The 12,443-nt window shown below is 37.8% G+C and overlaps 2 protein-coding genes across 2 annotated transcripts; both read right to left on the reverse strand.

Moving 5' to 3' along the window:
- On the reverse strand, nt 2,869-3,957 carry LOC107641400. Its single transcript, XM_016344894.1, has one exon. It carries the CDS (start codon nt 3,955-3,957, stop codon nt 2,869-2,871), a length of 1,089 nt encoding a protein of 362 aa, XP_016200380.1.
- Nucleotides 6,398-12,346, reverse strand: LOC107644600 (plastid division protein CDP1, chloroplastic). The gene is made up of 12 exons (XM_016348487.2): nt 11,555-12,346; nt 11,003-11,116; nt 10,790-10,927; nt 10,566-10,670; nt 10,348-10,470; nt 9,334-9,702; nt 9,102-9,197; nt 8,830-8,946; nt 8,219-8,284; nt 7,351-8,127; nt 6,947-7,137; nt 6,398-6,765 (listed from the first exon to the last, which is right to left on the reverse strand). The coding sequence occupies exons 1-12, from the start codon at nt 11,816-11,818 to the stop codon at nt 6,684-6,686; spliced, it is 2,442 nt and encodes an 813-aa protein (XP_016203973.1). The 5' UTR covers nt 11,819-12,346; the 3' UTR covers nt 6,398-6,683.

A 12,443-nucleotide genomic window follows, 5' to 3' on the forward strand; every position in this document is an offset into this window, starting at 1 on the left:
GAATTCATGTATACATATTATTCATGTTCCAAAAAAAAAAAGTGATATGTATTATTTTTTATTTAATTAGTTTTGCTAAATCTATTAAAAATATAAATTTACGACCTTATTATATATGTGTAACGGATATTTATGTATTTGAATTTTACATTAACATCTAATATTCTAATCACATTTTTTCCATTATTAAATACTAATTTATTCTTATGTTTATTATCTGAAAACAAAATTATTTTTACTTGTTCGATAGCACATAATTAAATGTAATTGTATGTCTATTTTATCCCCATGTTTCACTATCTTTTCTATTATTTATTGGATTTTTTATTTAGGTATTCAATGTCTCATAAGAACATGATTCTTTTACATTTAATACTGATTACTCTATATTTTATAACCAACTTAATTGATTGAATTGTCAACTTACTTGTTTTATGTATAGAGCTCAAATTTGCTTAGGTAGTGTTTGATAGAGAGCCAGAGACCGAAAGACTGAGATTGAGAGACAAATACTAAGAGACAGAGACCGAAATAAATTTCAGTATTCTGTTTGGTGCAAAGTAAGAGACAGAAATTGAAACAAGAATAAAACTCTAATTTAATTTGCACAAAGGATAAAATTGGAATTAATTAATTGAAATGAGGATATTTTAGGTATAAAATATTATTAAAATTTCAGTCTCTGTCTCTAAAAATTTCAGTCCATGTGTCCCTACTTTTTGAAAGTACTGAAATACTGAAATTTTAGGGATAGAGACAGAAAATTTAATACCAGTCTCTGAACCAACAAATATGATACTGTGTCTCAGTCTCCCAGTTTCTGTCTCAGTACCTCAAAACAAATGCTACCTTATAGATTAATCTTTGATTTGGTCAACTAGAAAATAATACTAAAAAATAAAAAATACTCTATAGACTATACGTTGCTATAGTAGCAAAATGAAACTTGGTTAATTCATAAATTTTCTTAAGGGCATTTTACTTAATTAAAATGATTGAAAGGATTCTTTACTCAAATGCAACATTTGTCATTTGTTTACATGAGTGTCCTGATTCACTATTATGTAAAATATGGTAGGTAACCACATTTTTCAATTTATACATAAACCGTGAGAGGCTAGCACAGTTTACAGGTAGGAATCAATGAGCATAAACCGCGGTTGATTACCACGGATTATGCATGAAAATGGTGGGTTGAAACTGTGCTTGGTAATCACGGTTTATGAAGAAACTTTGTGACCATAAAACTCTGTTGGCTACTACGATTTATGCTTGGAGTAATATAAATACATAATCTGCTGTAAGTCATCACGGATCTCATATGTTGTAAACCAAAATTTTTGAATCTGGGAGGTTGAGAGAGAATCTGGAAAAGGCTGTGAGGTTTTGAACTATTTTTATTATTATTATTATTATTATTAATGTGAGTTGTTTAGTATTATTATTACTATTATGATTATTGTTATTATTATATATTATTAATGTTATTATTATTATTATTGGGAGTTGTTAGTATTATTATTATTGTTATTGTTATTGTTATTAATATATTGGTATTGTTATTGTTGTTATTATTAGTATTATTGTTATTGTTTCATTATTGTTATTACTATTTTTAGAGAAAATAGAAAACCAATGTGGGTGTATAGTAATATTTTAAAATTATATTTACTGTTATTAATATTGCTCGTATGCTGAGGATTTCCTTATCTTCATGTTGCAGCTTACTAGGGTTATTAGTGGTGTCAGGAGACAACAGAATATGCCTTTACACGATCGGATTATACCGTATCTGGAGACCGCGAGCTTGTATCACTTGGTTAGGCTAAACAGTCAGTGGTTCTGGGTTGATGAGCCTCTATTTAGCGCATTCGTTGAGAGGTGGCGTCCTGAGACCCACACCTTTCACATGCCGTTTGGGAAGTGCACTATCACTTTGCAAGATGTGGCATATCAGCTGGGTTTGCCCATCGATGGAGAGGCCGTTAGTGGGTGCCTGACTGACTTTGAGAATCTGATGGAGAACGGAAGACCCGCATAGACGTGGTTTCGGGAGTTGTTTGGCGAGTTACCGCCGCAGAATAAAGTCAAGCAGATGACGGTGTGCTACACATGGTTCCATGAGAGGTTTCGGGTTCTCCCAGCAGATGCGAGTGAAGAGACCGTGCGTATATACGCGCGTGCTTATATTCTGATGTTGTTGTCCTCTCAACTGTTTGCGGACAAGAACGCAAACCGGGTTCACCTTCGCTGGTTGCCTTATTTGGCATCGATGGACGACTTGGGGAGATATAGATGTCTTCGTCGTGAGACAAACAGAAATGTTGTTAACTTGGCCGGGCCACTACAGCTTCTACAGTCTTGAATTTTCTAGAGGTTTTCCAATCTCAGACCCAGTGGTTTTGATGTGTTCAGATTTCCGCTGGCATCCAGGTATGGTTTATTGTTTTCGGTCGATAACCTGTTCAATTTCATGTGTTGTCGTTCCTAATGAAATGCTCACAATGAAACTTGTAGGTGGGTAATATATCTGCCGACAAACGATGCAGGGGATCAAAGAGTGGTGTCTTCACGCCTTTGTTTGGATAGATTGCGTGTTCGCGATGTGAGTCGTTTACTTATTGCTCTTACAAGTAGTTGTTCATGTTTACTCTGATGGTCTTACCTAAGATTACCTTCTCCGATACAGTTTCTGTGGGAGCCTTATTCTGCACCCGATGTTGATTGACTCAACACCTAACATTACTCAAATTAAGCATTCCTAATACAACATAGACAACATCAACAAGATCATAAACGTCATAACATCTAACCATCCCCGGCAGCGGTATGTCTTCGCTGGTCACAGTTCTTCCGCGTATGACTAGGCTAATGGCAGAGCCCACAGCGCTTGGGGTGGTTCTCAACAGACTGATCCATGCTACCGCGGAACCTGGTTGCCTTCGGACATTCTTCCCTTGCACGCCTCATGTTAGGATCGGGAATAACTGTTGGTCCAGCATATGGGGGCCATAGGCCTTCTGGGATAGGCGGAACAAACCCTTGCTTGTACACGTTGAACACCTCACTGATACGATACACCTCATGAACATATGACGCCCAATTCAGGTGCGAGTGAGCGCAACATGCAATGGCGTGACTACATGGATAATGCAGTGCCTGAAAGTGGTCACAGTCGCATGTCTGATCCTTAAAGGAAACTCGATAGCTACCTAGCGAGAAGTTTCCAGTCGGTGTCGTCTCAGCCACCGTGTACTCCGATTGGCGCCTGTCGTATAATGTGATGGTGAAGCACCTGGAGTCTCTGATGTTCCGATCAATTGCCTTCACCAACGCCTGACAATATTCATGCCCAGTTCCCAGCTGTGCCTCCGCCGTCTGTCCGCGGACCATGAATAGCTCAGCAAGCCTCCCGTAAGTTGACTTAACCAATGAAGTGAACGTGAGGTTGCGAGTTCCCTTTAACACAGAATTCACACATTCACTAATGTTGGTTGTCATGTGCCCAAACCGTCTCCCGCTATCCTGATGCTGGGTCCACTTGTCATACTCCATCCGATTGGCCCAATCACACATGGCCGGATTCTCAGTCCGCATGATGTCAAACCAATAATAAAACTCTGCTTCAGTTTTTGCATAGGCAGCATTCACCAGTATCCTCCTTGTATCTTTACCTTTGAAGCTTAGGCTAAAATTTGCCGCCACATGACGAATACAGAACGCTCGAAAAGCACGTGGAGGCAGCCAACCATTCTCGGGCGCCTCAAGGGCAGCCTTGATGCCATTATGCCTGTCAGAGATAACAAGAATACCCTCCTGCGGCGTCACATGCGATCGTAGGTTGGACAAGAAGAATGACCATGAGTCCGCATTTTCTCCCTCCACAAGGGCGAAGGCTATCGGGAGGATGTTCGAGTTCCCATCATGCGCTATCGCCAAACAGTAATGTGCCTCCATACTTGCCATACAAGTGGGTACCATCAATACTCACTAGGGGCTTGCAATGCCGGAAGACCTCGATGCAGGGTGAAAATGTCCAGAAAAGACGATGAAAGTACACCGTAGACTCATCGACCTGATCCCCAAGTCGAACAGGAGAGGTTTTTAACACAGTAATTGTCCCCGGCCATGGTCGACTGTACCCCTAGCATCCAACGTGGCAACTCGGCATACGACTCTTCCCAATCTCCATATATTTGTGCTACTGCCTTCTGTTTTGCCATCCAAACCTTCCTGTAACTAGGCCTGAACCCGTAATTGGCTTCTATTGCTTGTTGCAAGACCTTTACCGTAACCGCAACATCTGCCCTAACCAACGGATAAATCCTAGCACAGATAACGTGGTAATCAAGCTGCCGGTAATCACTGGAAATAGAGGTGGCCAAGAAAGTATGCGGACCGTTGTACCTCCTAACTTCCCAAGTGCCCTTTCGTGCACGAAGTGATATGCGAATCAACCAAGTACAACCCTTGCCGAATTCCTTGCATTTTCCATGATACTTCAGATGATCCGATTCCAAGACCCTGTACTCAACACCTCGGCGGATGCTATAGTCCTTCACACTCAGAACAGCTTCATCTTTATTCTTGAATGATTGCCCAATCTGAAATTCTGTAAAAGAACCCCCAATTATAGCACCTCTGTTTGCCTGTTGACCCAAAGCCTCCAAGTTTAGAGTGGAGAAGTGTGGAGGGTACTGCTGTGCGCTAGAACTTGAAGGGCCATGCTGTGAATGTGGATTGGCGCCTGTGTCATCATCGCTATCCTCAATGATATCTTCAGGCTCCTGGTCAGAGTCATCGTCCCGCATTGCATTCTCTACTCAATCAGGTTTCCCGAATCCTTGAACATAATGAATCATGCCACCACCGGTATCCACCTCAAATGCCTGCTGCCAGACCCCAGGATTCTCGAACGGTACAGAAACAACTGCCTCTGTTCGATCTAAATCAGCCGCAAAGGAAGGGGATGCAACCTGAGGAACAGTTGGTCCGGCCACATGCATCGAACTAGACGCACCGCTGACGGCAGTGGAACTATGAACTGGAGCTGATGCCCCAGAACTATCGACACCAACCTCCAACTTCGCATATAGCTCGTGTATTCTAACCTCTGGAAAACTCCTAACACAATGAAACAGAACCCGAATACCTTCATCAGCAGCTATCACAAACGTATCATACTTAACACCGGTCGACACCATTACGATGAAAATTTTGTAGAATAGCTTCTTCACCCACTTGCTCCCAAATACCCTAAGCTTTTGCAAGATGCTGTTCTTTACATCTGACAAAGTGCTTGATGAAATGATAAATACACTCAACGGTTCTCTGTCAGTAAACTTCACACCATATTTTTTGCTTATTTGAATTTTTCTAGAGCAATGCACTAAGACAAGAAAACTCTCTTCCTGCCATTGTGATAATGCTCCTCTTCAACAGAGCTCACTCATATATATAGAATTCTTCTTCTCATAAACCGTGGCTGCTAATAGGGTTTTCTGCATTTAAATATCCCTTCATAAACCGTGGCAGGTTAGAGGGTTTTATGGTCATTGTTACTCAGTCAGAAACCATGCCAGCTTACAATGGTTTATGTGTAAATTGTAAACCGTGGTTACCTACCACAGTTTACATAATAATGAATCAGGACACGCAAGTAAGGAAATTGCAATTGTTGCATTTCAGTCGTTTCTCTCCTTTATTTTATTCAAGTAAATTGTCCTTTTCTTAATAAATAATCTAGGTAATATATAATTAAAGTATAAGTGCTCAAAGTACTAAATTCACTCTAATTTTTTTAAAATTTGGATCCTCTAAATTTTAAATTTTACTTTAAAGGGTAAAGTACAATCTCTCATCATTTATTTTATAGGTGGGATCAAGAGAAAATATAAAAGAAAAATCATTCAAGAGTGAGAAATCATACTTTACTCTTTAAAGTAAAAATTTAAAACTTAGAAGATCCAAATTCATTTTTTCACGGGAAAAATTGTTACATAGACCGAATTGTTGCCAGAAATTTACTGTTTGAATATACTTTTATGGCTCTGAATCGGATTGCAACCACATATTTCTGTAACATGTAGCAATCGCATTTTCAGCAATCTATTCAAGATGCATAGCATCAGTGTTTTCATACTTTTAGAAGAACCTAGAGTTAGAATTATTTTAGAGTGGGGATTCGTTTGGACAAAATATATCCATCCTAAGTTCCTAACCAGTTGCGCAGATACAACACTCAAATCTCACGTTTTTAGTTGTATTTGCTGTCCTTAAAATTCTGCAGAAGAAATAATAAAAAGAAAAAGGCCTAACTAAAGAGAATATTTCCTTCTCATGAAAAACACTGGTAACACTATAAGTATATCATTAACATAGAAGAAAAGATTAACTATGGACTCCATAATAATTTATTTTCACATTACTTCGTTAAAAAAATTTTATCAGAATTTTCTCCTCACTACAATGAATATGTCAATCAATCGGTTCTTTACACTTTAATCGACAAGAAAAAGGGAGGGGTTGGAGGACAGCCTATTCATCTTCCTTATAAAGTAAAAAGAGAAAACCTAGTTATCTTACCTTATACAGTATACACTGAAAAATATATGTAATCATCTGCCTAAATAAACCAAAGTTAGCAGCAATGTAAGTTATTTCCTGGTGTGGTAAGCCAAAGATCATGGTGTTCGTATATCACCTTCACAGAACTTCCATGATCCATCTTCTTGCCTCTTGAGGATATACTTAACTTTATAAGTGCTGTAATTAATTAAAAATTGAAGTTAATGAAAAAATGACAGAAGCCAGGAAGTAGTGCAACATGTTACAGGAAAAGGGGGGAAAAATGAATGGAGAAAATAATGAAGGATAGCAAAAATGATAGGTCTGTCTAGCCAATAGATCACAGAAAAATACAAGGTTATGCAAGTAAACTATATACCTATAGTAATTTGGGTTCTTTTGCTGAGAATCATCAACTAGTTCCGCTGCTTCCTCTAGGAGAGCCTCTATTTCTGCCATGTCTACTCCACTCCCATCTGATAGAATGTCCGCTCGTAGGACAGACAATTTTAGCAAAACAAACCTCCAGTAACAAGATCTTTCATTCGCTGCATCAGCCAAAGCTTGCCACTGCCAAAGATAGCACCAATTAGTTTTTCCCCCCTCTTTGTTGTGATGAATGAATTTGTATTATGTGATAATTTTACTTAATTTCATTCAATTCTAACTTTCATAAACCAACAAATTATGAGTATCTTGACTTCAAATGCCAGAAATCACCCATTACAAGCAAACAAGAATTTGAATGAGAGGAGATTAAATAATAGTCATAGCATAGGCTACCTGAGCAAGCATGGACTCATCAAGGACTTGAGCTAGGGAAGTAACTACATGGCTAGGTCCCAAAGCTTCAGCTTTGATTGTTTGCCATTGTTTAACAAGCTTTTCAGCCTCTTCCAAAGGCATCATCAGCCTCCTGTACACATTAACATGGGATGATGATTTGCTAAGAGAGGCGCGCAAATCACTTTGATTTCCAGCATCGGACTGGTGCAAAAATGGTTGCTTAACTATTGCAAAGATTTTCTTCATTCTGCCAGCAATGTTACTACCCCTGATGTAAGCAGGGCCCATAGTGCAGTCAGCAGAAGAATCTGTTGTCCAAGCACTGTTATTATTGGCTCTAGTTGAAGTCCAATGAGAGCTGCTCTTGCTTAAGTTCATTCCAAACAACTTGACAGTAGCAAAAGCAATACAACCAAGTACAGTAATGTATGTTACTCTTCCAAATATGTGTGGATGAGTGTAGGGACCATCCCAAATTCCATTGCGATGAGTGCCTAGACTTCTGTTCACTTGAACAGGTGATTCGTGAAGACTGCTTCCATTTTCATCTTTGCCAGATAGCAATGAATTCTGCAAATCAGTAGGAGTCAGCTGTTTGACTGCGTACCCTATATTTGGAGAAGAGCTTGTATAGGAGCGAGGTTCCTCAAGATCTCTTCGTTCTAACGAACCAGATGAGGACAGAGGTCTATGACATATAGTAGGCACCAATTGTGGAGCTCCAGTACCTTTCTTGCTTCCTGGAAACTTCTTTTGAGCATTAAAGAAATTGACCTGCAAAGATGTAGATCGAAATACGACGTTTTGTTAAAATTAAGGAGGCAGCAGATGAGTTGTTGCCTACTACTACTACAATGGATCTCACCAGAGCAGGAGAACAATCTTTAGTATCTGGAAACAAAGCAAGTGCAGAATCCTTCAGCCATTTTTCCTGGTTAATTTCAGCAAGTGGTCTTCGATAAGAAAACAGAAACTCTAAATTTTATGACAAAACACTAAGATGAAGGACAAAACATTGTTCTTGAAGCATTACAGCTGTTATCTTGTGGAAAAAATATAATACATAATGAAGCTCAATCAGAACAGAAGTTTGTTAATTTTTTTCCCGACTATAAAAATCCAATTTTCAATGAAAGAAAACTCTACATAAATTATTGGAAAAGTATGGCAGTAAAATATGCATTATATTTTAGGCTAGACATTAAAAGCATTAAGTAATCCAAAATACACTACTTTGGAAACCCATCTGATAGATAATAGCACACACTGGACAGGAGGAGCCCAGGTCTATTGTTAAGGTCATCTAACAGACTAACACTACAATGGGGCTGCTGGAAGATGAGGTGGTGTCGCTAAAAGTTTAAAACTATCACCAACTTCGAATGCTACATAATACCAAAAAAGCCGCATAAAATTAAAAAAATACATGATCAGAGTGGCAACCAAAATAAGAAGCTGCATGAATAAGAGAAATACCAATGATGGGTTTTCAACAGAAGCATCCATTATTGCCTTTCCCAAGACCGATTTATGTTTTGGATTTGAGTTCAGCTCAAGCTGCTTAAGCTTTTCAACTGCATCAGCCTCTGTACCCTAGAATTTAAGGCCAAAAGAAGTTGATGAATTATGATGAAGAAGTCCAGGGGGAATGTAAAGGGAGGATACAAATTAAAACTGCAACATAATTTTTAAATGCTTCTGGAAGGCCGAAATGATTAATAGAGTTAACATGAAATGAAAGAAAATACCTGGCCAAGAAGGAATAAGCAAAAAGCTTCCTCAAACTTCAGATCAATGCCCTCAGAAGCTATTAAACATTCACATATGTTTTTTGCTTTGTTAATCTACATATATTAATATAAACAATTGATATTAGCATGAAACTTACAAAGCCAATGTTAGATAGCACTATGAAATATGGACTATAAGAGAAGAATTCAAATATCCCTATAATAATTAAGCTTCAGAGAAGAGTATTACCAACTCTTTTTGCTTGCTTGAAAATCCAAGTGCCAAATGAGCAATAAATACTCTATATAAACAGTTTGAATCAATTACTACCCTTTGATTTTGTGATTCAATTGTCTTCTTATTCTTTCGCATCACTGCTAAGTTATCCCAAGGTAGAAGATCAACTATCTCACCAGCCAGCAAACTATTGAATGCTTGGCTTAGAAATGAAGGCCAGTCTTGCACTTGGCATGAAGCTTCAACATCAAGACCCTGTCTGAGCAATTCACGCAAAGCCGCAATAGCACCTCGCCTTCGATCAAAATTCTCAACAGAATTAGGCATGCTCAGAAGTTCTAAGGTGCAAGCAGGTGCAAGCTCTTCTAGAGATTCTTCAATCTAGAAATCATCAAAAGCATCCTCAGGGTGTGTTTCATTCCTAATCTTGAGATATGAAATGTGATAATACAAAGAGGAAGGAGGTTGATGTCTCAAAATTAAATGTTTTCAAACATGAATGCAGGAACTACTACTTCTCCAGCAAAAAACAAGTATGAAAAAGGAAAGATGTGAACAATTAAGAATGTCATGAACACATAATGGAGACTTCCAAGAGTGATATGGTTGCAAAATTAAATAAGTACTCTAAAGATATTAATATGTAAAAATACTATAGTTATTGACAACACATAGTAAGATATTCATGAAGCTTGCCTAAAGTACATATTAGTGAAGCTTCCTGAATAAATGGTCGCAATAGCAATTGATTTTGTTGACGTGCACAATAATATTTTCACTAAATAAGATACTGAATTATTCCAAGAACTCACTTAATATGCCACAGTTGTGGAAACAACAATGAAGAGTATAGCATTTTACATTGGTGGACATTAATTATCTTTTTTCTTCTGTTGAAAGACTGTATGAGATTTATATAGTCCAATATCGAGTTTGTTTGGTATATGTTAATATGTTATATACAGAAAACCAGCTAATAACACAGAGATCTTAAGTGAAATTATACCCTTTAAAAATGTTTCTTACTTGGGATAGCAGAGTCATTTTTGCAAGAGATGGTTTACTCCTTAGAAGACACTGGGCGCGAGCAAGAGCTTCAAAACCTTGAGAAACTTTGTTCTTCTCAAAGCCAGCCTTTGCAATTGCACACTTAAAGAAAACACCTATGATAAGGAATGGGTACATAACAAGATTGCTACAAATTGAGAAAGTAATATCTTGATGTCTGGGTCCACATTTCATACCTCAGCTAGTGCCATAGAAAGAAGCAAATCATCTGTGTAAGGTTTGGCATCTTGATGCTGAAGATTCGCCCGTCCAATCTCTAATACAAGCTTTGATTCTCCAACCTAATTAGAAGAAATATAAAGGAGACAATAAATATTTCATCCCCAAAAAAAGCTAGAGAAACCAAGCAAACAAACCAAAAGAAAAACATCCAAAATGACTAAGTGCATGTCAAGCTCACTTCATGAAGTAGGCACAGGGCAGCAGGCAACCAAGACCAAGGAATTCGAAGGGAGGATTTAGGGGGAATCTTTTCCTTCAGATCACCAGCATATTCTGGCTCAAATAGAAGCTTATCCCTGACATCCATCAGCAGATCCTGTAAACCAACTTCAGATCAGAGAAATAAGAGAAACTCAATTCAGATACCACCAATTGATGATCATTTCTATACCAGGCGAGACGCAACAACATCCAAGGAATAACCCTCTTCAATTTCTGCATTTTTCAAACCCATAACTGCTTTAACGATTTCATCTTTCTCAGCTCGATCAGGAACACCAATGAGCTGCAAAATGGTATGAACAGCACAAAAAACATAAATATTAATTGTAAATAAGCACTATCCAGCATCCAAGTCGAACATTACAGTATAATAGGAAAAAGATGGAATATTAAGCAACCAAAACAAGATAAGAAGATGAAGATTCCTTCTACTCCCTTTATTCAGCAGTACAACTCTGACATTGTGACATACTTTTTCTTTGAATAAATTAACCATATTATTTCAGTAGAAAAGTTTATAAACCACCAATAAGTCAACAATCAAGTGCTCTCTTCTTCCATGACTTCAAACACAATTGAGCTAAATTTCCCATTATTTTTCTTCAACATCCGGGATTTGATTGCCCATAATTCATTGTCCTTCCTTCCCAATTCCTCAATGAAAGTAACATATACAGATACAATAGGATAAAAAAGGACTAAAAAAGGTAGCTTCCGTTACCTGGTAGCAAGAAACAGGGATTTCAACAGTTGATTTCAACTGAGCATTTTCAATAATGCGGGTATCAACGGGCTTCAATCTTCTCCTTTCGAGCACAACATCACTCTTCCCCGCGTGTAACCCAACGCAGAATGAAGAACCACAAAACCCGGAACCCACATCGCCATGAATACCCGAAAATGGAACCTTCAAATCAAAGGAACCAACGCGAGCAAAGTAACGCAGAGATGAAGGAGCGATCGCTGAAGCATTCGCAAATGCCATGAGCTATCATTCCCCCAAAACAAAAAAGTGAAAAAGCACAATGCACCCCCTAAAACCCTAATTTTTCGAAAATCCGCTTCAGCTTCAACTCTAGCTTCGCATTTTCTGCAGTTTTTTTTTTTTTGAATTCTCAGAATCGCATTCTGAATTTAATGGACATTAAAAAAAAAAAAAAAAAAAGTAACCATAAAGAAGGTTCTTCTCGAGAGTGGGAGTGAGAGTGTGAAAAACGTTGCAGTAGTTAGAACTTAGAAGAGGAAAAAGGGAGGGAGATTAATTCCCATTCCCAAAGAGGAAAATCTAATTAACGAGCGAGTGTTTTTAATTAGCAGAAATAAAGTTTGATTAGAAAAATGGAACCTTCTTTTTTTTCTTTCTGTAAAACTCAATATAGTAGCTTTGTTCTTCTTTTTTGTTTTATTTTCTTTTTAATTTTAACTTTAATTTGCTAATATGGCAAAGAAAAAGCTAAAACCCAGTTGGCCTTGTAGTGTGAGTTTGATGTGAAAATTGCAAAACAGAAAAAAGAATCAAATGATTGAGACCGATCTGTGTTGAGTGTAAGGTTCAGAGTTTGTGCAATCTAATTTTAGCAATTTTATTGGAACATTCTTTTTTCAATATC

Source organism: Arachis ipaensis, chromosome B05 (assembly GCF_000816755.2).
Source record: "Arachis ipaensis cultivar K30076 chromosome B05, Araip1.1, whole genome shotgun sequence".
Lineage (NCBI taxonomy): Eukaryota > Viridiplantae > Streptophyta > Magnoliopsida > Fabales > Fabaceae > Arachis > Arachis ipaensis.

Coding starts and splice junctions, on each gene's coding strand:
- LOC107641400 (XM_016344894.1), bottom strand. CDS start 3,957: ATGGAGGCACATTACTGTTTGGCGATAGCGCATGATGGGAACTCGAAC.
- LOC107644600 (XM_016348487.2), bottom strand. CDS start 11,818: ATGGCATTTGCGAATGCTTCAGCGATCGCTCCTTCATCTCTGCGTTAC. Junction 11,117..11,554: donor TCCCTGTTTCTTGCTACCAG/GTAACGGAAGCT, acceptor ACCATTTTGCAG/CTCATTGGTGTTCCTGATCG. Junction 8,128..8,218: donor AAGATTGTTCTCCTGCTCTG/GTGAGATCCATT, acceptor ACATCTTTGCAG/GTCAATTTCTTTAATGCTCA.